This window comes from Podarcis bocagei (genome assembly GCF_964188305.1).
Source record: "Podarcis bocagei genome assembly, chromosome: 15".
Classification (NCBI taxonomy): domain Eukaryota; kingdom Metazoa; phylum Chordata; class Lepidosauria; order Squamata; family Lacertidae; genus Podarcis; species Podarcis bocagei.
The window spans coordinates 46,313,693-46,340,891 of NC_138141.1; the positions used below are offsets into that span (position 1 = coordinate 46,313,693).

Sequence of the window (27,199 nt, forward strand, 5' to 3'; positions counted from 1 at the left end):
GTGGCATTACTGCTGCATACTGATCAAGGTCTTTGATCCACCCGCTTGGGCATTTGGGGTTTCCGCAGAATCATAGACTTGCAGAGTTGGAAGTGACCCCAAGGACCATCTAGTCCCGCCTCGCAATCCCAGCTAAAGCATCCCTGACAGACGGCCACCTGGCCTCTGCTTAGAAACCACCAAGGAAGAAGAGCCCACTAACTTCTGCCTTTTGCTAAGCCTTTCTTCCCACCTTCTGCCCTCATCTTCCCCTGAAGGCAGGGGGGATCCGCACCGCAGGACTCAGGAGGACACTTGCCTTCCACAAGCCTGACTGGCGGTTGCTATTCATGCAGCCGGTGCTGCGTTTGGGCTGGTGCACAGAACACTGCGTCCCCGAGCAGAGCAGACTTCAAAGGCCAAGTTCCTAGTCCTCATGGGACGGCACTGCAGCATCCTGCTCAGTCCCCCTGATCACAGAGCTTCCTGCGTTTGTTACTGGGGCTGTGGATGAGTCTCAGCCTCCACCAGCCTGGCATTTTGGGACTGCTCCCTGGGTGACCCCGGGGGCTGATCACTCACTCTCAGCCTCTCCCACCTGACAGGGCTGTTGTGGGGATTAAATGAGGGCCAGAACCATGTACCTTGAGCCCCACTGAGGAAAAGGTGGGATATAAATGCAGTGGATTTATATATATATTTAATCGATTCACGTTGGTGGCTGGGAGTTGTAGTGCAGGACACCTGGTTGGCAAAGGCCGGTGCAACAGTCCTGGGCACTTGGGTGAGGGCCAGGCACCTTTCCTGGGTCTGTTACAGCTAACAGATATTGACAGACCAATTCCCCACCAGTGTGAAAGAAGAGTCCGGCTGCTGGATGAGGCCCAGAGGCTGGGGGGCCAATGGCAGCCTGCACTTGAAAACATCTCCACTTGGCAGAGCCTTGACCCTTCCCAAGATTAAACCTAAGCTGAGCTGGCTTCTACTGCCCAGTCCTCCTCACTTGCAGCCTTGGGAGCCGCTGCCCGGCTGCGGAAAGAGGGGGTCCTGGCACGGCCTCCGCACCACGTTTTCCCAGCCTCCGGGTCTTGGGGGTGCCTCATCCGTGGGCTGCCGAGCACATGTGGAGGGATGAGGGGAAAAATAAACAGGCAGACAAAAGAATGAGGACACCCTGCCAATTCCAATCGAGCGGCGTTGCGTTCAAATGCTTATCAAGCTGAGAAAGAGCAGAGTTCTTGGAAAAACGGGGCTGCCTTTCTTCTGGTGCCAGCGTCAGCCACCTCTCAAGGATGGGTACAGGCCAGGCACAGCGGCCAGTGGGCCCACCCTCCCCAAACAGCCCCTCCAGGGGGGCTGGTAAGCATGCAATTTTTAAAAAAGTTACCTAAAGGAGTGGGGGACACACATTTTTTATTGTTTCGAATATCGGATCCTGTGCTGCAGGAGAGCCAAGCAGCCCGCCATCAGTTTGTACAATAAAAAGATTTTTTCTTCCCCATTTTTTTTTCTTTTGCTAGCCCCCCTAATTAATGGGAGGGATGTCTGCCCTGCACCAGATGTCAGCCCAGGGTGCTTGGGGATGTTTGCCGTGCGCCAGTGGCTGCCTCTTGCCGCTCTAGCCCATAGCCCAGTGTATATTGGGGGTGGGGAGAGTATCCTGTGTGACCCTTCCTGAGCGCCAGTGTTTCTCTGCCCCCCCCCGAGCCACACAAGAGACACAGGAAAGCATCCCAGGGGGCCACACGCACATGTAATGGGTTTCAAAAAGAAAAGGGGAAGAAAATGTGCCTTTTCTGGAAAGGAGTTGCATGAGCTTCTGAGAAATCTTCCCCCCCAAAGGGGCAAAAGACCTAAAGCTCCATTACTAAGCTGGCAGGGGAATGGACTCCCTTGGCAGCCCTGTATAGGGAAGTTTTCAATGTCTGATGCTTTATTGTGTTTTTAATATTTTGTTGGGAGCAGCTCAGAGTGGTGGGGACAACCCAGTTGGATGGGCGGCGAATACTAATACTAATACTAATACTAATATGAATACTAATTCCTTGGAGGCTTTTAAGCATAGCGAGCGTGGCCATCTCCCAGGGAATATTCAGTTGCGGTTTCTACATTGCAGGGGGTTGGACTAGATGACCTCTGGGATTCCTTCCAAGGCTACAACTCTATGGCAGCCTAGGGTGGTGCAGCGGAAGATCCTGTCTGACCATCCAGAGGGAGGGAAGGAGTCTGGGCACTGCAGACAACGGCCCTCAGCTTCTTGCAACTGTTTAGGGGGCTGGAGGCAGGGGAAGGGGCTGCCCCCCACGCCCCTCTGCTCCAGCCCCAGATGGCTATCTTGGAAAGGGAAAGAAGGGGGCCAGCCCATGCTCGCTGCCCTCCTTCACACGCATCCTGAACGCAGGGCCCAGGGCACCCAAGGCGGCCTTCTTCTTGACCAGGATTACTTCAATTTGCAAGCTAACCGTCCCCAGCTGCGAGAGGGGCAGGAAATTTAACAGTAGTGCAAAGGCAGCCCTCTAAGCGCTGGTGTGAAGGCTGCTGAAGCCACACACACACACACACACACACACACACACACACACACAAAAGGAGGGTGTGCTATAAAAAGAACAGGCACAGCCATTGCAGCCCCTGTTAATTCAAGCCCTGAAGACGCAGGTCTTTGCAGAGCTGTCTCTTTCTTCCCTCAAACCACCCGCCCCAAAATATTCTGGCTTCTTCAGTGCCTTTGGGTGGGTGTCTTTTTTGTGATGGTCAGAGGGAAGAGCAAAAAACAAAACAAAAACAAAGCACCCCCCCCCCAGTTGATAAAAGGAAACGAGGGAGACGCGGACAATTGAAAACTACCTAAAAGCTCGGGGAGAGGTTTATTTTATTAGTTCTTAATAAATATCTTGCAGATTTCCTGCAGGAAACACACCAGATCACATGTAGAATAGTTTGATACTGATGTCAACGGCATCGACATATGAAATCTATTAGGGGCGAAGCCACAGCAGGGCGATCAGCGAGCAGAAAAGCTTCGCGGCACCAAGGCGAAAAGGGAGGGGGGGGAGGAGGGACTCTCACGGCCCTTCCAAATTCTTCGAGAGGTAAAAAAGTCAGCCAAGACACAGAGAGAGAGAGAGAGAAAGAGAGAGAGAGAAAAATCCCACATCCTGCTTTGGGCTGCCAGCAATCTGAAGTGCCCAGAGATTAATTCTATGTCTGGCCTGGAAATGTGACTTTAAAGCATCAGTTGGGGGGTTGGGGGGGAAGGTTGGGGGGAGGCCAGGCTAACTGGGGCTGGCATGGTGCCACCGGCTCCCCCCACCCCATTCTGAGCCCCAGCCCCCCCCCCCCAGCCCCAGCCATGTTTCAATGTAGACAGCAGTAAACCCCAACAGACAGCAGATCTGGCTCCCTCCCTCTCTCTTGCGCTGCGCCAGCGACTCGGAGCAACAGCAGCTGCGCTGCGTCTCCCTCGGCAGGCGCAGATGGGCCGGAGTGCAGGGCTTCCGCTCGCTGGCTGCTGCAGGCTTTTAAGAGGCAGGCGGGCAGGCAGGCTCAGCGGCCTGGGACGCAGCTCCCTCCCCATCCCACGTCCCCACCGGAGAGCTCCCCTCACGCTGCCCAGAGGATGCTCCGCTCAGGCAGGAAAACGGAGAGAGGAAAAGTTCAGGGGAGGCAGGGCAGGTTGGATGCTGCACTAGGAGGGCCTGATCTGGGGGGGGGGGGGAACGGGACTCTTTTCTTACAGAACCTCCAGGCCCAGAGGCAGTCTATCTAGACCCCCAGGTTCTAAGGAGCACTGTGAGGCTAGGGTGCTGGGCCAGATGGGCCCCCTTGGGCCTGATCCAGATGTGGCATGGCTCTTGGGGGTAGTGGTCCTGAGTTCTAATTCTGGCCCAGTTCTGAAGCTTGCTGAGTGAGGGATCAGGCAATATGACACACACACACACAGCATGGGATGGCGGTGAGAGAAACTCCTTCACAACAACCCTATGAGGTAGATCAGACAGAGGAAGAGCAGCCTCCTCCCAGGCCCTCCTCTGACACTCTAACCCAGCAGTTCTGAACCTTTGGCTCCCCAGATGTTGTTGGACTACAACTCCCATCATCCCTGAGCTCTGGCCTTGCTAGTTAGGGGTGATGGGAGTTGTAGTTCAACATCATCTGGGGACCCACAGGTTGAGAAAGGCTGCTCTAACCAGACAGGGCTTGCAAGGCAATCTGCCATGGCTTTTCAAAGGGGCCACCACAGTTCAGACTCTTCTCTGCCTAGCCCAGCATTGCAGGCTCTGACTGGCAGCAGCCCACCAGGGTCCTCAGGCAGAAAAGACCCCTTTCCCTACCACCAGCTGCCGAGTCCCTTTTTGGCCGGAAACGGTAGGAATCAAACTCAGGAGCTTCCACGTGAAAGGAAGCTGCTCTGCCAGCCCCTCATAAGAATGCAGCTGGATCAGGCCAGAGGGGACCCAGCGCCTAGTCCAGCTTCCTGCCCCATGCAGAAGCCCACAAGCAGGAGCGGAGCACCACAGCAGGATTTGCCCCCCACTCTTGCTCTGCTCAGCAAGATGTGAGATGATGGCAAAGGGTGGCCCAGGAGGGTTCTGGGAAACAGGCCCCGACAGACAAGGCAGGATTTAAGGGAGTCAGCCTGGCTGCTTTGCGGACCCCAAAGGGGCTGCTGCCCACAACCAGCTGGCAAGCGGACTCAGGGGGCACCCCCTTCTCACAGTCACACGATGCAGGTTTACTCCTCCCAGACAAATGTAGGAAACGGCCTTCCTACTGAGACAGGCCCACAGCTCATTTAGCTTGCAAGCGTTTGCACTGACTCTCCTGTATTTCTCAGCTCTACCTGGAGAGGCAGAGGACTGAACCACTCCCCCCCCCCATTATCTTTTTAAAGCCATCTAAACTGGTGCCCATCACGAGCTTTCATGGGAGTCAATTCCATAGCTTAACTACCCAAGCGCTGCAAGAGGGACAGGTCTTCCAGTCTGAACAACTGACGGCCTTGTGGGCACCTTAAAAGACGGTGGCACGAGCCTCTGTGGGAACAGCGGGTGTGAGAGAGGAACCTCCGCAAATAGAGCCTTTCCTTCCGTCATGGAAACAAGCAAGGAAACCTTTGTTGATTAGGGGTTTTTGTTTTCAGATGCATCCCACCTTTAAAAAAAATGGTTTCAAGGTATCTCAGACCTTGAAAAATGAAATGCAACCTAGAAAGCAAAAAATAAGTAAAAATGCAGCAGGCTTTGCCACCCTGGTGAGCTGCCCATTCAGATATACTGCTCTGGCCGCCCAGAACTTAACTGATGAATCAGCCTTTGTCAGCCTGGTGCTCTCTGTCTGCCCTGGGCTAAGGCACTGCTGGCCGGGGCTGGTCAGAGGTCATTTGGAGGGCACAAGGACTGAAACTTCTTCAGCACCTACTTCTGCATGCAGAAGGTCCCAGGTTCAGCCACCAGCATCATCAGTTAAAAATGGATCTTGAGCACATAGGAAGCCGCCTGATGCAGAGTCCATCGAGCTCAGGCTGATCTTCACTGACTGGCAGCAATAGCTCTCCAGGGTTTTAGGCAGGAGTCTTTTCTTCAACCCTACGCAGAGATGTTGCCAGGGATGGAACCTGGGACCTTCTGCAAGCCAAGCATGTGCACTACCGCTGAGCTACGGATGAGCAAGCTTCCAGGAAGTTAGGGAGCTGCCGTATACTGAGATTGTTGGCTCCCTTTAGCTCAGTACTGTCTTCACTGGCTGGCAGCAATGGCTCTCCAAGGTTTTAGGCAGGGGACCATTCCCAGCCCTGCCTGGAGATGCTGATGGGGACTGAACAGGGGACCTTCTGCATGCAAGGCAGATGCTCTGCCACGGAGCTTCCCCGGTGATGGAAGGGTTCTTCCCCTCAGCCTGAGACTCTGGAGACCAGCTGCCAGTTGGAGCAGAGAACAGGGGGCTGGATGGACAAATAGCCCAACCAGGTATAAGGCAGCTGCCTCGTCTGCTGGCTGCAAGCAGGCGGCCCCAATCCCCGGTTACCTGCAAACACTCGGCATCCTCCCTGCTCCCAACCCAGTCCCACTTTGTCACTGCAGCTTTTCTGGTCCCCCCCCCCCCCCACGGCTCACCTGGGCTGTGGGTGAAGAGGTGCAGCGTGGAGACTGGGGTTTGAGAGCGGGGTTGGGGGCCACTTCCCCATGCGTCTCTTTCTGCTCCCAGGAGCCTGAGGTTACACTCAAATACTCCAGAGGGGCTAATTTTAAAAGGCCACTAAACCAAGGCTGCAGCAGATGAGCCGGCATTATTTTTATAGGCGGCTGAGAAAACTGGACTCGGCTTGGGGCTTTCCGGTCCTGGTAGATGCCGCGTGGTTTGCACATCGAGGAGGCACTGGTAAAAAGACGTTGCGGACAGGCCTCGGAGGAACTCTGGGGAACCACAAGGGCCCTTCTGAAAGGGTCCGGGAGTCGGGCCTCGGTTTGGTGGGCAGGCTGTTGATTTGATTTATTTCATAAAATTAATGCGCAGCTTAACTTTTTTTAAAAAATAAATCTCTCAAAACTATTCGCAAAAAGAAATGTTATCAGTAAAAATAGTTAAAGCCAACTATTTAGTTCCAAACCTAGACAGCACCTTAAAAAGCAGAGACATCACCTTGCCAACAAAGGCCCGTATAGTTAAAGCTCTGGTTTTCCCAGTAGTGATATATGGAAGTGAGAGCTGGACCATAAAGAAGGCTGATCGCCGAAGAATGGACGCTGTTGAATTCTGGTGCTGGAGGAGACTCTTGAGAGTCCCATGGACTGCAAGAAGATCAAACCTATCCATTCTGAAGGAAATCAGCCCTGAGTGCTCCCTGGAAGGACAGATCCTGAAGCTGAGGCTCCAAGACTTTGGCCACCTCATGAGAAGAGAAGACTCCCTGGAAAAGATCCTGATGTTGGGAAAGATGGAGGGCACAAGGAGAAGGGGACGACAGAGGACGAGATGGTTGGATAGTGTTCTCAAAGCTACCAGCATGAGTTTGACTAAACTGCAGGAGGCAGTGGAAGACAGAAGTGCCTGGCGTGCTCTGGTCCATGGGGTCATGAAGAGACGGACACGACTAAATGACAACATTTAGTTCCAAGAATAAAACCAGCAATGAACTGAGAAGAGATTAAAATGTAAATCAACGTTTTACATGCCTGATATTACAGGGAGGTGCCCACACAGGGGCAGCTGAACTGTGGAACTCACTGCCACAGGAAACAAGGATGGCCACCAACCAGGATGGCTTTGAAAGACAACTCGTGGAGGGCTCCTAGCCCTGATGGATGCTCTCTCTACCTCCGCAGTCGGAGGCAGCAACGATCCCAAACGCCAGTTGCTGCAAACCGCAAGAGGGGTGTGTTGCTGTGGAGCACAGGCTTTCCACAGGGACACCTGGCTGGCCCGTGAGAACAGGTTGCTGGGCTAGACAGACCCATCTTGGCCTGATCCAGCGGCTGCTCTTCAGAGGCTCCTTCTCCACGTAATACAGAGGGAGGGAGGGTCACCTGCTAAGCCACATCGCCAGAAGGCCAGTGCAAGGCCTGTCATTTGTGCAACAGGGCTTCCCAACCCTGACCTCCCATAATTGGCTCAGGGGAGAAGCTTCAGAGGAGTGTATGGGGGGGGGGGTTTGTTCTGCCCAACAGGCCAAAAAGCTCGTGAGCAGCCAGATGGAGCCACAGCCTGAAGTTGGCTGGTTCGGGGGGGGGGGGGAACTGTTGCCCTGCTCAGCTGGGAAGGGCACAAAAAGGCCAGAAGACAAACTGCCTGGATATGTGTGTAAGACGTGCCTGGGGCGGGGGGGGGGGGGGGTTTGCGGCGAAGGGAAGTGATCCCGGCGGTGGCCCTATGAACATCCCTCCAGTGATTTATAGGAAGTATAATCCAATAATATAGTAAAACAGAACAGTGTGTTTGAGATGGGTTTGATTCCAGGAATTATAAAACAAATTATTAAAAGGGGGAAAGAGAGAGAGAGAGAAAGGGGGTGGGCTTTGGGGGTGGGAGAAAAGCCCCACCGAGACCAGATTGGAGTAAATTGGGCACAGATGGGTGGGGGAGGGGGGGGAGTCCTGCGAGCCGGAGATGCCCTGCCACAAGGCACGGCTTCAATTAGCTCGCTTGCAAACTCCGTTCCAGCCACCCCTCTCTCCCTGTGCCCAAATTACAGATTCCCCCCCTTTAAAAAAAACCCCACCAACCACATTCTCCACGCGTCTGCGGTCAGGATAAAGGCACCCGGCACTTCCCTGCCAGGCGGGTGTGCAGCTGGCTACCAAAGCGCCCAAGGAGGACACCTGGGGCAAGGTGTTGCGCTGGCCTCCTCCTGGTCCTCCTGGGGGCAAAGGGAGCCCGCCAGCACCTCCTTCTGGAGAGAGACGGCATGCAAGGGACAGAGATCGCAGCTTCTGGGGTGGTGGGGGGGGGCTGTTCCGGACTGCCAAGGAACTACCAAAAGGGGGCTGGCCAGGCATCACCTTCCCCTACAGCACTTCCGAGGCAGAGTGGGGTGGGGGACAGGATGGGACTGTCAGTCAACAAGATGATAATGAAGGAGCAAGGAAGACCAAGGCTCAAAGGAAAGAGAAAGGTTGTGCAAGCAATGCTTTCTGGGTGCCATAGAGGACATCACAGCAGGAGAGCCACAGATCTGACCTGCTGGCCCCAGGATCTGCTGGCACTGCTCTCCCATGAGGATGACGGCCACAGCAGGAGGGCTACAGGGGGAGAATTTAGGGGAGGCCCAGGCTCGATCACCAGCACCTCTAGGCAGGGCTGAGAAAGACTCTTTCGATGTGTCAGAGACAAACACTGAAGGGGCAGGGGGAGAAAAGGAGGCCCTTCCTTGGACCAAACCCACTGGCTGCTTCTGCCCACCAGGAAGGACAAAGGCAGCCTGCCTAGAGGTACTACATTGGGAATGGCAGGTGGGGAGTGCCCTGCTGTAGCCCTCGGGTTCTGCTGCTAGCTTCTTCCCCTAGGGGGCACCTGGTTGGCCACTGAAAGAATAGGATGCTGAAACAAGGTGGGCCCCCTTTGGCAGGGGGGGGGGAGCAGGGCCAATTGCGATAGCAGAACCTCCATGCCCAGGGACAGTCTACCTCTGAATACCGGGTGACGGGCAACAACAACTAGAGAGCTGTTGTAGCGATCAGGTCCTGCTTGCAGGCTTCTTCACATTGGCTGGCCATTGCGAAAACAGGCTGATAAACAAGCTGGCCTGATCCAGCTGGCACAGGGCTCTCCTTAGGCTCTTATAAGCGCCTCTCCACACAGGAAGCAAATGGTCCCATGGGAACCCTGAGCTGGACGCTAACCAGCAAGAGTTGCTCTCAAGATCTCAACTCTGCCCGCTGGGGTTTTGGAATTCAGCAGTTTTCTCAACCTGCGACTTCCAAAGGGCCTCCTGGGCACCAGAGTTGCATCCCGCTCACAAACCCAGCGCCTGAGGACCAAGGTCTGGGGCTCCTTCCTGACTCCTTCCCCCACCTGCCCCCCTCCAGTACCTTTGGGCTGTGAGTTGTAGACAGCAAACATGTTGATGGCCATGAGTTGCAGCAGGCGGGTGCTTCCGATGGGCGAGGGGCTGTGCCCCAGCAGCACCCGGAACTCGCTCAGGACCTCAGCAGCCACGGCAGGGAAGGTCTCCATCCTGAAGAAACCAAGGAAGGAGGGGAGATATTGTTTGCGTTGCTCATTATTTGCATTGCATTATTAACAACTCCGTTTGCATTGCATTGCATTGTTATTTCTTTTACAGGCATACCTCATGTTATGTTTGCTTCACGTTACGTTCTTTCAGCTTACGTCCCGTGGCAACCTGGAAATACTGGAAAGGGTTACTTCCAGGTTTCGCCACTCGTGCATGTGCAGAAGTGCTAAATCGTGCTTCGTGCATAAGCGCCAGATCGCGATGCGCACCTGCGCAGATACGACACTTCAGGTTGTGCTCTTTTCATGTTGCGAACAGGCCTCCGGAACGGATCCCATTCCAACCAGAGGTACCACTGTATTATTATTATTATTATTATTATTATTATTATTATTATTATTATTACTATTATTATTACTATTATTATTAACCTATCTCCCAGTACAATTGCAAATAGACAGTAATTATCGTAACGACAACCTGAGAGCAGAGGAGCGCAAGCAAGATGATAGAAAGGGGCAGGGAACCAAGTCATGTGAGGAACATTTTAGGGAGCTGGGGATGTTTAGCCTGGAGAAGAGGAGATTCAGAGGAGAAAGCATAGCCGTCTTCAAACACCTCAAGGGCTGTCACATAGAAGAGGGAACAAACTTGTTTCCTCCTGCTCTGGAGGGCAGGTCTCGAACCCATGGCTTCAAGTTACAAGAAAGGAGATTCTGACTCAACATCAGGAATAACTTTCTGACTGTAAGAGCCAGACGACAGAGGGATGGAGTCCCTCAGATGGTAGTGGCCTTTCCTTCCTTGGAGGTTTTTAAGCAGAGGTGGGGGGGGGGGCTGTCAGGGATGCTTTAGCCACGATTTGTGCATTGCAAGGAGCTGGACTAGATGAAACCTCAGGAGTCCCTTCCACCTCTACAATTCTATGGGGATGAAAGATAACGGCAGAATTTGCTAGAAAGCCAGCTGTTGTGGAGACGTGGAGAGGTGTCGAATTAAGTTCCAGTCCCCACTCTGCCACGAAACTCCCTGGGTGGCCTTGGGCCAGTCACTGCCTCTCAGCCTAGCTCACCTTGCAGGGCTGTGGATAAAATGGGGAGAAGAACCATGTACGCCACCTTGAGCTCCTTGGCAGCAGGGTGGAATATAAATGTAATAAATAATAATAATGGGGTGTGGGGCAAGCAGGGGAGGCTGTGTGGGACTGAGAAAAGCCGCTCTTTCTCAGCAACACTGGCCTACTTTATGGGGCTGCCGTCGAGATTTGCCGAGCACAAGGAGACAAAGTCCTTTGGTGAAGAGAAATTACCACTTTGACCCTACACGTGGTTACCACTGGAAAGTGTGTGTGTGTGTGTGTGTGTGTCTCAGTGAGTGAAATCGCTTCCGTTGTTTTGTCACAGGAAACATGAGCACCTGCACTCTCATTCACAGCAGAGGGAGCTCTGCAGGTCACCCAGTTACGAAGCCAACTCAAACTCGGCCCTTGCAGGAGCTGACGTGAACCCGTGGCCCTGCGGCCATTGTTTGGACTCCAACTCCCAGCACACCCAGCAGCCAGCATGGCCAGTGGTCAGGGATGGTGGAAGTCCGAGAGGGCGCAGACTGGAGCTGACTTCTTGGGCATCCTTATGGGAGGCTCCTTCTTCCTCGCACCCAGGGAGGCTTCCCAAGAGGGGCAACGCCAACTCCTCTGCCATCACCCAAGAAGCAATGGCCACCTGAGGGAAAACCTGGGAGCCAAATGCTGTCCGGGGACAGCAGAATGAATGCTTGGCATGGGGGAGGTTCAATCCCCAGGCTTGCTACCCAGAATTCGGTAGCAAGTGAAAATGGGGGAGAAAGATGCTTCTTTGCCAGAGATCCTGGGAGGCTCAGCCGGTCAGAGTGGAAGATGCTGGGCTAGGTGGACAAGATAAAGCACACAGCAGAAGGGCCTGGTGGATCAGGGCCCTTCTGGTCCAGCGTCCTCTTCTCACAGAGGCCAACTAGGTGTTCCCCTGGGAAACCCGCAAGCAGGATTGAAGCACAAGGGCAGCAGCCTCCCCTCCTGCGGTTCCCAGCAAGAGAGACGCAGAAGCATCCCCCATCTCCAGCTGTGGAGGCAGAGCAAAGCCCTCGATAGCCTCCTCCTCCTCCTCCATGAATTTGCCTAACCCCTTTAAAAAGCCGCCCAAGCTGTTGGCCATCATGGCCTCATGTGGGAGGGAGTTCCACAGTTTAACTCTGCGCTGCACTAAGAGGGACTTCCTTTCCTCTGCTCGGCATTTCTCTGACAATCTGCCTCAGTTTGTCAAGAGCCAATCCCTGGAGGACACGATTTAGATCGGGGGGCATCAGACCTCCATGCTAAACAGAACCTCCACAGGCAGTGGCAGTCTAGCCCTGAACTCCGGGCGGCAGCGGGAAAATGGCACGAATGGACTTGGCTGGGGACAAATTTGTTCTGATAAAGGAGGGCAGCTGCTGTGCTGGACGAGGAGGGCCAGACCTGCGTCACTGCTGCGGTGGCGCTCCCAGCCCCAGCCCCGGCCAGAGTGCTGACCCTCTCCCTCGCCCCCACCCGCCCCACCCTCCAGAGCCGGCCTGGGAGGGGGAGGGAGGAGGAGGAGGCGGCTTCACACCCTGTGCCCTCCGCTCCAAACACAAGCCCAGTTGCTAACAATATTGGAATTCCAAAAGGCCTCGTAATGTAGGAAAAATAAAACAAACATCCTGCAGCCTTACCCAATCCTGGTAAACAGCTTCCCATGGGCATGGAGAAAACTCAGGACGAACCTTTTGTTCAGCTGCATGGGAAAGAGGGGGGGAAAGCAGAGAGAGAGAGAGAGAAAAGATGATGTTGAAGAAGATGAGAAAACAATTCGAACGCTCCCTTTTCCTGTGAACGAGCCCAGAGTCCCGGGTGACAGGATAACCTGGCCTGGGATGTGCAGAGGGGGGTGGAGGGGCGGCAGATGGGAACCAAATGTCTGTGCCCCGGCCCTCCAAGCGCGAGGGCAAGTGCCAGACAGCTGCATTTTTTGAGGGGGGAGACGTGCTAGGCCCACGGCACCCTCTGCTGGCGGACAAGGTTCTCTGCAAGCGATGGGAGCATGTGTGCAAGGAATCCCAGGGGTGCCCACCTACCGCCACTTTCCAGAGGGGAATGCGAGGGCAACACGTAAGGACCTAAGAAGAGCCTTGAAGCTGGGTCAGGCCAGTCCAGCAACCTGTCCTCAGTGGCCAAAGCAGGACCTGAGCCCAACAGCAGCAACTCTCCAGTTGTCCCCATCCTCTGGTTTTCCGAGGCAGACTGTCCCTGGGCATGGATGGAGGTTCTGCTTTCACAATAGGGCTTCCTAAGAGCCTGGCTGGAGCAGGCCAGTCCAGCCTTCCCAGTGGCCTTCTAGATACCCCAAAGGGAAGCCCGAGAGTGGGGCCTGGGCAACGACAACTCTCCCCCTCCTGTGATTCACACCATCCCCGTAAAGCATTCTTAAACCACTTGGAAAGTCACGGCTTCCCCCAAAGTATCCTGGGAACTACAGTTTGCTGGAGGGCATCCTACAGGGTTGGCCTGAGGCGAAGGTCATTCTTAGGCTGAATGGGAGGTGCAATCACTGTAGAGTTGGAAAGGACCCGAGGCACATCTAGCCCAGCCCCTGGCAATGCAGGAATCTTTTGCCCAACGTGGCGCTCAAACACACAACCCTGAGATTTAAGAGTCTCACGCTCTACCAACTGAACTAAACAGAGCAATGTATTAAAACCAATACATTCACTGGAACGACAACAAACTGCACATGGAGGAAAGGCTGCCAGACAGAGAGAATCAAGGTGGCTTTTCCTCTGTTTTTGACATACTCTACCACCACCAACCCCCCTTTGCTTTGCCAACTCTCCTGCACTGACCCAACTGTGGCACAAATCCATTTCCAAGACAGTAACTGGCCCAGGAATCCCATATCCTGCCCCTCCTCGATTTTGCAAACAGGTTGCCATGCAATGCCTGAAGCATGGTGGCAGGGGGTCGGACCCAACCAATCCCTCCAGTAGGGAGGGACACACACAGAGCATGCAAGTCCTGTCAATGCGGCTCATTGCGGGGAAGACCCGAGTTCAAATCCCTCATCTGGCCACAAAACTCCTTGAGTGACCTCAAGCCATCCACCAGCTTTCTCCTTTGGCCAGGCCTACCTTACAGGGGTGGTTGCAAGGAGAAACGTGGGGGACAGGTGTCCATTGCCCCAAGTGCTTTGGGGGAAAGGAAGGGGATGTAAATTAAATATAGGTGAAGCCTCAGATAGTTGGGGTGCAACCTGGGAAGAATGGAAGAGAAGCAGTGCAGAGCAGTGGTCAGAGCAGGGGGGTTCAGGACTACTGCATTGGTAAGCTTTTAATGTTTGACACTTTATTATGTTTTTTATGTGTTGGAAGCTTCCCAGAGTGGCTGGGGTAATCCAGCCAGATGGGTGAGGTGGTATTATTATTATTATTATTATTATTATTATTATTATTATTATTATTAACTCCTCATCACTCCTGGATGCTGGCTATTCTGGCTGAGTTGCAGTCCTAAACACCTGGAGGGCACCAGGTTGGCTACCCCCGGCGTTAGAGCGCTGGGCTAGGACCTGGGAGGGGCCAGGGTCCAAAATCCCCTGACACTCAGCCTCCTGAAGTTCCCTGGGTGAGTCCCTGCCTCACAGGGTTGTTGGGAGGATAACATGAGAACTTGTGGACATCCAACAAAGCGGAATGTTGGAAGATTCAGGACAGAGAGAAGGAAGTCCTCTCTGCTGCAGGACGCAGCGGCGATGGCCACCGACTTGGATGCTTTTAAGAGAGGATTGGACAGATTCACGCAAGAGGAGAGGGCTAGCGATGGCAACCAGCCATGAGGCTTCCGGACAGCAGCTGCTGAAAAGTGCAGGAGGGGAGAGGGCTCCTGGGGTGGGGTCGTGCTTGGGGGCTACCCCTGTGAGAAGAGGAGGCCGGGCTCGGTGGGCCACTGACCTGATCCCGCCGCCAGGCTCTTATATTCCTATGCTAGTGGGGGAGATTCGCGCACACCACCTTGAGCTGCTTGGAGGAAAAGCAGAATATAAATGTTGTGATGATGGTGGTGGTGGTGCTCTGGGGTGGGAACAGAAGGGCAAGGAAAGCCCCTTCCCGGCTCCCTCTGAGCGTGCGTGCCTGCCTCCTGCCTCCCGCGTGACCCCGATGAGCTCAGCCCTGGGAAGAGGCCGGTGGGAAGGTTCAAGGGCAGGCCAGCGGCTGCTCTCCAAATGACTCTCTGCGTGGTTGTGCTCTTGGCGTGACTCACCTGCCGGCAGGGCCCCCCCTGGGAACCTCCTGCTTCTCACAGCCAGAGGGAAACGGAGCCCCCGGGAGAGGAAGTGGCACCACCTGCTGGTTGCGGCGGCTGCGCGAGGCGAGGGGGAGGAGGTGGGGGACACATGCACTTCCCCAAAGCGGCGGAGGGATGAGAAATGCGCCCCCTGTGCCCTCCTTCGCAAAACACGAAGAGCAAAGAAGACAGCCCAGTGGCTGCTCTTTCTCATTGCCTCAACAACCCATTTATGCAGAGGGGGTTCCCCCATCTCCTGCTACCCCATACAGAACACACCAAAGCAGACTAGTCCTCAGTGAGGAAGAGGTCACGGGCGGCACTTGTTGTTTGGGCGGGGTGTACGGAGGGGCAGCTCGGCTGAGCCCAGGCCTGGACATTTGTGTGGCTTTTTGTTTACATTGCGCTTCGCTTTGCAACTGTTAATGCATTATCTTGGAATGTTGTTTTATTTAAAATCTGTGCGTTCTCATGAGCTGCTTGCGCGTGGCTCCATCATGGGAAAGCAGCATACAAACAAAGACATAACGATAAGGCTGAAGATCGTTCACCCGCTCACACGTTTCGATCTGAAACACTTGGGTGCCGCCCCGCAGCAAAACTTCCCAGGGAAAGCTGATTAGGGGAGGTTTGTACAATCTTGAGTGTGACTGATGGTGATAAGAGCGCCGTGAGCTCATTTTCTAAGTAACTCTGATTCTGGGGGTGGGGAAGCGCCCAAAGCAGGCATTATGAATAAAAGGAATGCCATATCTATGGGAAGGACATAAGGACACAAGGTCAGCCATCACATTATGAATTTACCAAATGGTTAAGTTGCTCCTGAATGTGGTATCTAGAACTCTTGCTAATAATAATTTTATTAATTATATAGCCTGTCCATCTGACTGGGCTGCCCCAGCCATTCTGGGTGGCTTCCAACAAAATACAAAAACACAGTAAAACGTCAAACATTAAAACCTCCCAATAGCTAAATGGTTATCAGACTTCAAAAGGCTGCTTTCACAAGATTAGGTTCATCAGTTTTGTTGAAATAATAATAAACTAGCTAGCTGTAATTGGATTTCAAATAAATGCACAAGCAATTGTTACTGCTTTGAATTTTATTGTGTAATTATCTTCCTGAGTATGTTGTGCGTGTCACTATTCTGAATAATGCTTCTTACGGGGTAGGGTAGGGGGCCTTGAGCTTATGGAACCAAGGGGGCAGAAGCCCCCCCCCCATCGGGAACCACCAGCCTAATCCTTTACAGGAACCTAGGAAGAGTCCTGCAGGAGGTCCCCCGAAAGGGGACCATCCAACACAACAACCTCTGATTAGCAAGAAGGACCCGAGTCAATCAGCAACACTCTCCTCGCCTGCGACTCCCAGGAAGAGGAATATGGAGGCGTCTGTGTCTCCCACAGGGGAGGCAGAGCACAGCTATTGTGCCGAGGAGCCACCGACAGCAACAGCCCCGGCTCTGAGCACCGATCCATCTGGCCCCAATCCGGGGGGCTGGGGCTCTGCGCTCGGCACCTGAGCCCCAGGATCCCTGGTGGGAAGGAGGGCAGGCACCAAATAAGGGCAGGATTCCAGCACAGCTGCTCTGGTAGGGCTGGGATTAGGAGGAGGAGGAGGAGGAGGAGGAGGAGGAGGAGGAGGAGGAGGAGGAGAGGCTGCTTCCAGTTAAAAATGGTTACTTCAGGTTTGGAAGCAGCACTCTGGTATCTGTTCTTTATCAAGCGAGGAGGCAAACTTTCCCCTCGGCAGCCGCGACGCATCTGCGGAGCAGAGAAGGGTCGGCGGAACCAGCGCGGGGCAGCGGAAGGACAAGGCTTGTTTCTTTGCCAGGGGACCGGATGCGGGAGGGGAGGGAGCAGCGCCACGGATGTCACGGTGGGGGGCAGTTTGGGTGGCTGCTAAAAAAAAAAGTAACAAGGAGGAGCGAAGGGAGCAGATGCACCCAGGGACAAACCCGGCCGGGTTCAGCGGAGAGACGTGTTTGTCTGACCGGTTGGCACAAGAGCCCCCTCCAGACACCCTTTCCCAGAGCAGGCATCAGGCCTCCCTTGGGAAATGGGGGGGCCAGGAGAGCAGCGCTTCCTCCAACCTCCTGAATGCTCACAAACATCAGGAGAGGCCTGCTGGAGCAGCAGCCGGATCAGGCCCTCTTACCCAGCATCCTGCTCTCACAGTGGCCAAGCAGATGCCCCCAGGGGGCATGGGGAACCGGAGGCAACAGCCGCCGTGTTCTTCCCACTTGGAATTCCAAGCCCATTTTCACAAATGATGTTTTGGGGGGGAAATCAGAATATGCTGCATTTATTGTCACCCATCCTGATTATCCTGTGATGAAGGGCGGGGTGCATATCTTTTAATACATAAATTAATAAAGCCAATGTATCGTGATTTAGTTATTCACTTTTTAAAAAAATCAAACTGTAGCACTTCCACATTAAGCAGAACAACCTGCTACTGGCCCTAGAATGCAACATCCTAAACCTCTTGGTTCCTTCTTTCAAAGAAAAAATAGGCTCCTAGTCCTGATGATTATTGATAAACTGGGGTGCATGTGGGGAACATTGAGGGAGGGAATGGAATCAGAAGCCAGAGAGGGAAGGGGGAGGATCCTGAGTGGCTGGGGCTACAGAAGGGAGGGATTCTGTGATCTACAGAGTACTCCCCACAAGTTGATGCAGAGAAGAAACGAGCAAATATAAGCCAACAACCAGGGCACAAAAATGGGACAGTTTCTCAGTTTACACACATACACACAACCACAACACAACCACAATGCAAGTGGCTGTAAATGCCTGCACAGCCCTTGGAGCTGAGGGCCTCTGCAGAATGGGATCCTGCCTGGTCCTCTCCTGGGTCAAGGGAGCCTGGCACCCTCCTGCCATGCCCAGCGGCCCACCTCTCCAGCCAACCAGCTCCCCAGTAGTCACAGCAACCTGCCTTCTCTCCTCACTTTTAAAATTAAGACGCTGAGCCTCTTTTCTCTTTTTTGGCCTTTGCGTGCCTGGAAACTCTCGCTTCACCTCACCCCGGCCTCCTTGTGGGTGGCAGCGAAAGGTCAAGTGGGGCCGGAAGGAAGGGGAAGGGGGGCAGGCTCCACGCAAGGCTGCCCTGAAGAGGGCTGCAGGCAGCAAGGAGCTCAGCCCCAGCAGGGAGCAGGAGCGGCGCTCGGTGGGACAGTTTCCCCAAAAGCCTGTTTCGCTCCCGAGACGCAGAGCACCAGGGAGGAGGGGTGGGTGCAGCTGGTGGCTGGGAGGTGGAAGGGGACAGGGGTGAGCCAGGCGCCTCCAGCACAAGGCGCTGCGTGCCGAGAGTCACGTCCCCAAGCCCGCGGGGGCCGGGCATGTGGTTTCCGCGTCTAACCAGCCCAACTGCAGCCTGGCACCCGCGGCTTCCTCCTCGGAGAACTTCTCTCTCCGTTAGAGGAAAGAGACCAAACCTCAGGGCTCGAAACAAAAACGGGCCGGGCGTAAAAATAAAAGCTGAGGGGTGGTTTTGGTGACCGGGTCAAAGGAGCTCGAGGAGGAAGAGGGGGAGAGAGAGAGAGATGAAGCACACACAGCAGCATTCTGGGTTGCCCGTCACGGCACCAGCGAAGGAGGCTGGGGGGAGCAGAGTCTTTCTCTCTGCCTCTCTCTCTCGCCTGGGAACCTGCTTCGCAAACAGAAAGGAGGGGGGATCCCCCCAGTGCTCGCTGAGTCAACCTCCAGGGCTTTCGGCAACTGCTCTCTGCAGGCCTGGCACAGCAGGCCAAAAGCAGTGCTGGCCCTGCCGGCAGGGCGCCCACAGGGTGACCCCGAGTCAGTGGGATCCCAGAAACGCGCAAGTCTAGGCAGGTGGGGGAGTGAAGGGGAGTTTCCCCCCCCCCGAGGTCGGGCTCCAGTGCTATGAAGAAAGAGGTGTTCAAGTGTGGAAGGGACTCCCCTTGGGAGGTGTTTGACTCTCCTTGCTTGGTGGTTTTTAAGCAGAGCTTTGCTGGCCATCTGTCAGGGATTTTTTAGTTGAGATTCCTGCATTGCAGGGGGCTGGACTAGATGGCCCCAAACGGTACCTTCCTACACTACAATTCTATTGTTCTATGAAAGCCAGGCACCCCAGGGAACCTCCATGAGCCCAACGGGCGAAAGGCTTAAAGTGACAGTTGAGCACCGACTCCTGTGTGACACTGAGGGCCCCGGCAGGAGGCAGCTGCGCTCTGCCGTTGGCAGAAGAAGGGCTAGAGGTCAGGGGCAGCTGCGCTCTGCCGGGCATGCAGAAGATCCCCGGCTCAATCCTTGGCAGTATCTCCAAGAAAGGCTGGGAAATGCTCCTTGCCTGAAACCCTGCTGCCAGTCTGTGTAGGTGACACTGAGCTAGTTGGAATAGGAGCCACTAACCCGTCTTCTTGCCCAGCTCAGCCCATGTGCCTCCCGGGACCCTCTGTTTGCCTCCTTCCTGCCAACCTGCCCCTTTGCTTCTGCCCAGATGCTTCCTTGGAATAGGGCAACGTATTGGCAAGGCCCCGGATCTCTTAGGCCAAAGCACCCACAGCAAAGCAGCCCACCCACCCAGCACCCATAGTGCCAGCACAGCCCATGGCTCAATTAACACTGTCGTTCCAAAGGCTGGAAGGGCCAAGGTACTCCCCACCAAAAAACCACCCTCCAGCCATCACTGCAAGTTGTATCCTCATTCTCCTCATCGCCCCCCGCAACATGTCAGCCTGTCCTGCATAGCAAGAAGAGCAGCGCCATCCAGTGGCCAGAGGGAGCCCGGCAACATAAGCTCCTCTTGGCCGACTTGCACACGTATTTATACACGCTCATCTACCCGTCCTGGGAAGTCGTGTGGTGCAGCGGTGAGAGTGCCAGAGGACGAGGGCCTGGGAGAGACCAGGGTTCAAGTCCCCACTCAGCCACAAAGCTCAGCCCGAGGCCCTCAGGCTAACCCACCTCACGGGGTTGTTGCGGGGATTAAATGAGGAGGGCGGGGAATCCTGGGAGCTCCTGGGAGGAAAAGGCGAGGCATAAATGCAATAACCAAACTAATTCCACAAGGGGCAACACTCTTTACATGATGCTACACGGATTTCAGCCGCACGGACGGTACTCACGTCGCTGGGGCTGAGGCTGCCGAGGCCGTTGTCCTGCTCCGAGTCCCGCCCGGACTCGTGGCCCTGGCTGGCGTGGGGGTGCGAGGGGTGGATCCAGAGCTCCAGGCGGGTGGCATCATCCCCAGAAGGCCGGAAGGCTGACTTCTTGCCTTTGCTCTGCCGGCTGGGGCTCTTCTTCTGCTCCACCTGCACAGGGAAGGACAGGCGCCGTGGTCAGGGTGGGTGCTCCTGGGCAGAGAGGGAGGCTGGGGGCAAGGAAAGGGGTCCGCAGCCCTCCCCCCACCCCTTACCTTCCGCTTGGTCTCCTCGAAGAGGCTCATGAGGCTCTCCTTGGCAGTGAGGATGGGGTTGCTGGCCGCAAGGCTGCGCATGTAGTAGTAGACCGCATCCAACTTCCTCCTCTGCGGAGACAACAACAGGAAGATCCCCTTACAAGATAGTACCCTAGAGAGGGGCGACTGGGGGGATCCTAAGGGAACACCCTCCTTCTTGCTGAGAAAGGGGAGGTGGCAATGGAAGGAGAGGGGCAGATGAAGCTTCTAGGACTGCAACAAACACAAGCCCCGCAGCATTAAGGTCTTTGCCAGGGGCAAAACTCTAAGAACGTAAGAAGAGCCTGCTGGATCAGGCCAATGGCCCAGCATCCTGTTCTCGCAGGGGCTGAACAGCTGCCTGTAGGGAACCAGGAGGCAGGATCCTCTCCTGTAATCTCCAGCAAGTGGAATCCGGAAGCATTGCTGCCTCTGACCGTGGAGGCAGAGCAGAGCTATTGTAGCTAGTGAGCGGCTTTACATTGAGAGTTTTGCTGCTATTTCTTTTAGCCACATTGGTCTGGATTTACAATTCTGAGTTATCACAAGATGGCCAATGATTGGTAATTTTCCTATGCCTTAGTTACCGGACGTCTGTGGTAGGTGGAGCTTCATGCTCTTTTGGTGAATAATAATTATAATTTCTTATTTATACCCCACCCATCTGGCTGGGCTTTCCCAGCCACTCTGGGTGGCTTCCAACAAAATATTAAAATACAGTAATACATCAAACATTAAAAGCTTTCCTAAATAGGGCTGCCTTCAGATGTCTTCTAAAAGTCTGCTGGTTGTTTTTCTCTTTGACATCTGGTGGGAGGGCATTCCACAGGGCGGGTGCCACTACCGAGAAGGCCCTCTGCCTGGTTCCCTGTAACTTGGCTTCTCGCAGGGAGGGAACCGCCAGAAGGCCCTCGGCGCTGGACCTCAGTGTCTGGGAGAACGATGGAGGTGGAGATGCTCCTTCAGATATACTGGACCATTTAAGGCTTTCAAGGTCAGCACCAACACTTTGAATTGTGCTCGGAAATGTACTATATTAATATTATATAGTAATATTTTATGCTATAAATGTTTTTGTAAGGATGCGTAAAAAATATTTTTCATGTGATATTCTTTAGTGAATTTCATTGTGTTATTATCTTCCTTAGTGGGTTGTGCAAATTCTGAATGATGCTTTTATAGGGTTGGGGTTCCTGAGAATGAGTTTTAGAACCAAGGGCTTGGGGCCCTGAAAAAGTTTGGGAACAACGGATCTAGACTCTCTTGCAAAGGAACTCCTGCTAGCTCAGAGAATGGAGAGTAGTCTCTCCCAACCTTGAAACCCTAACAAGTTTTTGGACTACAACGCCCATCAGTCCCACCCAACGCTGATGGGGGTTGTAGTCCAAAACATCAGGAGGGACGCCAGGTTGGGGGAGACCGACACAGAGTGTTTCTGTTTTCCAGTGGTGCTAATAAGGACCTCAATCAGAAATGAAGTGTGTGGCTCCTAATAAATGGCATATATATTCCTGGGACACCCCTTACGATGATCGGGGGGGGGGGGAGGAGCAGGAAGCCCCGTCTGTCAAAGTCACACAGATGTGACTCAGTCACATCTAGGGCTGCATCCTTTAGAGCAGAAGAAGTTGCTTTATACAGAGTCAGACCACTGGGTCTGCTTAGCTCAGTGCTGTATACGCTGACTGGCAGCCGTGGCTCTCTAAGGTCTCAGGCAGGGAGTCCTTCCCAGTCTTTGAACCTGGGACATTCTGCACACAAACCTGGCACCTTGGCTACCCAGCAGCTGGTCTAGATGGTTTAATTAATTTAATAACAATTAGATACTCCTTGCTTTAAAAAAACCAAAAGATTTATAAAAAAGGGGGAGAAACAAGAAACTTATCAACAAGAAAAAAATAGTAACAGTAATTTAAGACTTTTTGAAAAGCTAAAATAATGAGAGACTAAAACCGCATGAAAACTCATGCCAACTTAAATTTCAAAAATCAGTTTTAATCATTGGTTAGCCTTCCACAAGAACAAAGACACGCCTTCCTAGCACCATGGTCTATCTACACGATGTACGATTTGTCCACGATAACCCTCACCCGGCGAATTTATGTCCACAGACGTGGAGCTTCCTCATGCCAAGGCACCTGCAAGGGGTTTTGAGGCCTGAAAATAAACGAGGGGTTCCATCCTGAAGGGGTACCTGCAGCACTCTCAGATCTTTGGGCCAGAAGCTGTGCTGTGTGGTCACACTGCAGGAACAAAAAGCTAGCAAACTCTGTACATCTAATGAACCTTATTGACAGATGTTTGAGGAATTATCCATTTCAGTCAGTAAGTGAAAAAGAAGCGATGCCCACATTTTCATAAATGCTTATAAAGTCTGCTAGTAATTATTTTTGACAGCTGAGTTAATTCGTCTAACGAAATATTAGCAATTTGGGAAATAGCTGCCATGCATCTGAAACACTGGCAAAATAATTAAGAAACGTAAGCATTTTTCACGAGTGAAGCGAGCCGATGCCTCTCCTGGTGCCGTGAGGCTCACAACCGTCCTGTGCCTGGACCACCCCGGCTCCCTCCCTCCCTGCGTCTCTCTTACCGTGTAGACAGCCAAGAGGGCCAGCTGGTTGTACGGACGTCCGTTCTTGGGGGCGATGTGCTGGGCCTTCAAGTACCAGCTGGGGAGGCAAGAGAGCAGAGTGACTGACAGGCTAGGCTGCATCGGGGCAGGAGACCCTGGAGTGGAGAGGCTGCCACTGGCAGAGTCCTCTGCTAGGTCCTGCCAGTGGCTGTGGCTGAGATGGGGACAGCGTGACCCTGGGGAGCTGGAATTCCAGCTATATCTGAAGTGTGGCCACACGGACCCCGTCCCATGCAGAGAAGTTCCCCAAGAACCCCTCTGGGGTGCTATAGTTCGCTCTCCTCTCAAAACCGACGTTTGTTATCCAGCCTTATCCCCTTCCCCACCACTGGCACAAAGTCCCAAAAGTATGTTGTAACTGCACCTGCTCACATCAACCCTTTTGCCCCTTCCCTTCTGTCTACTCAACTTTCTCAACGTTTAGACTGCAGACTCCTGGAAGGAGAGAGGGAGGGGCTCCTCAGGACGGTTTCAGGCGGGGGAACAACCCCAGCCCTGCCTGGAGATTGGACCTGGGACCTTCTGCATGCCAAGCAAGTGTTCTGCAGCTGAGCTACAGCCCTTTCCTGAAGACAGAAAATTGTAGGAATCTGCCTTGTACTGAGATGGACCAGATGAATATTGTCCACACTGACTCTCCAGGTTCTCTGATTAGGAACAGTCACAACCCGACCTGAACCTTGGGTTTTCTGGACACAAAGCAGGTGCTCTATCCCATGAAGCAACACAGTCCCTTCGCCTCCAGAGGGGCCTGGCATATGACGTAGAGAGGAAGATGCCCTCCAGGACTTCCTCCCTCCTTACCTGCGTGCCTTCCCGTAGTTGGCTGTGTCGCTGCTTTGCTCTCGGTATCTGCAGATGTCTCCTTGGCAGATCAGGCTCCTCTGGGCGCTGATGAGGGCATATTTAACCTGGGGGAGAGGAAACAAGCCCATCAGTTGCAGGAAGGAAGGAGGGAGAGCCAGGGAGAGGCCTCTGCTGGAATCCAAAAACTCTTCCCTCGTATTTTAGATGGAGGCTGTGAGTGGCAAGTCAGTTGTCCCAAAGGATATTTGCAACCCACACAACCCACACATACAGTTATTTTTAAAAATGAAGCCAATCTCCTCTTTACAGGTCTCGGCTGTGACACTGTTCCTTGCCTCCCTCGCAAGATTGAGCACCTGCCCCTTGCCGAGTGATGGGAAAAGGCAGGACTCCCCCCCCCCCAGCTCCAGCATCCTAGTTCGTTTTTGACAAGGGCAAAAGGAGATTTGATCTCCAGCTTAAAATGGAGACACAGCCGGGCTTCAGCACACCTGCTTCCTTTGCCAGGGAAAAGCTCTGAGCTCCCCTCTGCCCAAAGAGAGGGTCTCCTTTACCACCCGTCTTCCAGGGACCCCCAGAGGGCCTGATCAACAAAACTTCCCCGACAGACCCAGGCCCTAGCCAGGACTCACCACCTTCCGCAGGGGCTTGCTGCGCACAGCCATGCCGTCCATGTAGTCCTCCAGCTTGAACTGGTACGTCGCTTGCAGCTTCTGAAGCAAACTGTCGAAGAAATCACTGCCCTGAGACCCAGGAGAGAGAAAGTGAAAAGGGATGGGAGAGTGAGTGAGTGGATGTGGAAGGAGTACTTGAAGAACACATGCCCCGGATTCAGAATCTTCTGATGGAATAACAGCAGCCATAAGAAGAGCCCTGCTGGAGTTGATCCAAAGCCTGTCTAGCTCAGCATCCAATGCATCTGTGCTTCCCGTATTGCAGGGGGCTGGACTAAATGACGCTTGGGTTCCTTTCCAACTCTTTTAGTCTACAATTTTACCTCCAGTTCAGAGCAATCCTGACCTCCTTGGATCCCACCACCACCACCAGTAATAGACTTGGGGGTGAGCTGGTTCACTAACCAACTCCTGGGATTCCACCACGGTCCTTCTGGGTGCCCACAAACAAGAGTTCAGCCTTGGAATCACCCAACACAGGTTGTTTATGCCATAAAGTGGGAAGGGATCCAGAGCCTTTGCGCGTTCAGCACTCGTCAGTGGGCCACAGGAAGCTTTGTGAACAGCTTGGAGCTGAAGTCATCAGAATGTCAGAAATCCATGCAGCTGGATCGGGTGAAAGGGGGCCCAGCTCGTCCAGCATCCTATTCAGAGCAGACAAGCAAATGCCCCCAAAGCAAAGTCCACCAGCAGAACTCCCTGCACTCGTGAGCCCCTGCAACTGGATTCAGAAGCATATTGCCTCCAACAGAAGAGGAAGAAGGCAGGCTTCGCCACCCCTGTGAATTTGTCTCATTTTATTTTTTTTAAAAAGCCATCAGTACAAATGTAATAGGAGCCCTAGAGCAGCCGGATTGGGCCAAAGGGGCCCCATCAAGTCCAGCCTCCTGTTCTCACAGTGGCCAATCAAAGGGAAGTGCGCAAGCAGGAGCTGAGGGCAACAGCTGAGCTCTCCCCGCTTGTGGTTTCCCAGGAGCTGGTTTTGAGAGGCAGGTTGCTGGTGACAGTGCAGAGGGCACATCAGGAGGTTCTGCTTGGGCTACAGCAGCCTGGCCTAGCCTGTGGGCCTCCAGACAGTTTGGGCTCCGATGGCTATGCTGGCTGGGGCTGATGGGAGTTGTAGTCCAAAATATCCAGAGGGGTGCCCGGTTGGGTAAGGCTAGGCTGCAAAACATTCTGACTTTACACACTATTTGCTATGTGTTGGGGGACAGACACAGCTTTTTCTTCCTTACATAAGGGGGTCATCATGCTAACATAATGTCAGGGCTGCTTCCAGATCCTAGCTCACAGAGGATCACGTTAGCCAGCGTTCACTTTATAAAAGTCTTTATTGAGTTACAGTTTCCAATTTCAAACTGCCGCAGGCAGCCCTACGTCTTATCAGCTAGACCGGCGAAGCTCCGTCTGAGTCCCCGCCTCCTGTACACCAACTTAATAACCTCGCCTTACTCCACCTTTTCCGCCTTCCCCTCCTTCTCTGGGTCCCTCTGCCCCCCGTGGTCTCTTCCTTCCTGGATTCTTCTGACGCTGACCCCCCCGGACCCTTCTGTCTCCTTGCGGCGGGCTTTAGGACCTGGCTCCCTTTCCGGGATGCTTACTCTGCCGCCTTCCTGTGCATTTGAACTTGGCGCGCGCGCCCAACCTCCCACTTTCCGCTTGACCGTTCCTTCGCTCCCCGATGGGGGTGTGGCCACTCCTGACTCATGCCCTCCCCCCTGCGGCGAGTCGCCGGATCCCGATACCTGGCGCCCTTCCTCCTCACTGCGCTCTGTTGGGGACGTTGGCCCCGATTTCCAACTGCTGCTCTCTGAACCCCCTTTTGTCCCTTTTTCCTGGGGTGTCCCCTTGATCTCCCCCCTCGCTCTGGCCACTGGCGCTCCTTTCTGTGAATCTTCCGATTCACTGGAAAGACTCGGAGATCTCGGGTCGTCGTCATCGCTCATCTTTCCTTCGGACTCCTCCCCCTCGCTCTCTGTTTCCTCCCTTGCCCTCGCCTCTGCTCCTGAACCCCTGACACATAAGCTTTTCATTTCCGTGTGTTTTTAAAACCACTGTATTTGGGGTCAGGCGTACCACCCCAACCCTTGGGACAGTGCCCTCCCCCTGGCGCCAGGCCACAGGGCTCAGCCTCAGGCATCCTTACCTCGTCCAGGATCTGGAGCAGCTTGGTGCGGATCTCCTGGGCATTCTCCCCAAGGGGATCCTTGAGCAGCTGCCGGAACTTCTCGATCACCTGGTAGAAGGCGTTCTTCCACAGCAGCTGGTCCACGTTCTGGGCGTCAGCAAACTCGATGTCGGTCAGCAGGCAGCGCTTGTACAGCTGCAGCATCTCCACCCTGGAAAGGGGCACAGCTAAGCCCAGGGGCTTCCGCCTCAAACACTCCCCCCCCCCGTTACAGTTCATCTCTTCCACAGGACTCTACTCAGACCCACAATGATACTTGGGGCAAATGTAAGAGGAGCTCGGTAGCTGAGTTGGACCAAAGAATCACCCGAGTTCAGCACGCCATTTCCCCCAAAATGGCCTACCAGAGGCCTCTTCTGGGAAGTCCATTAATAGCACAACCCCAACTGTTGTGACTCCCCAGGCAAAAGCAGAGATTCCACAGACAGGACTTCTCGTCTTCCACTAACCGGCTTAACCCCCTTTTAAAGCCTCCTTGGACATCTTCTGACAATGAACCCCATTAAT

General features: G+C 54.0%; 1 protein-coding gene across 2 annotated transcripts in view; it reads right to left on the minus strand.

Annotated features, from left to right (window-relative positions):
* SMG6 (SMG6 nonsense mediated mRNA decay factor) overlaps positions 1-27,199 on the minus strand; it is an 89,581-nt gene that overhangs the window by 54,773 nt on the left and 7,609 nt on the right. For both annotated transcript variants that reach the window (XM_081172345.1, XM_081172344.1), the window contains exons 3-10: positions 26,651-26,843; positions 24,463-24,573; positions 23,828-23,934; positions 22,982-23,060; positions 20,368-20,478; positions 20,078-20,263; positions 12,380-12,441; positions 9,507-9,652 (exon numbers count right to left, since the gene is read on the minus strand). In XM_081172345.1, coding sequence (XP_081028471.1) covers positions 9,507-9,652; positions 12,380-12,441; positions 20,078-20,263; positions 20,368-20,478; positions 22,982-23,060; positions 23,828-23,934; positions 24,463-24,573; positions 26,651-26,843 — 995 coding nt within the window. The remainder of the gene's footprint in view (positions 1-9,506; positions 9,653-12,379; positions 12,442-20,077; positions 20,264-20,367; positions 20,479-22,981; positions 23,061-23,827; positions 23,935-24,462; positions 24,574-26,650; positions 26,844-27,199) is intronic.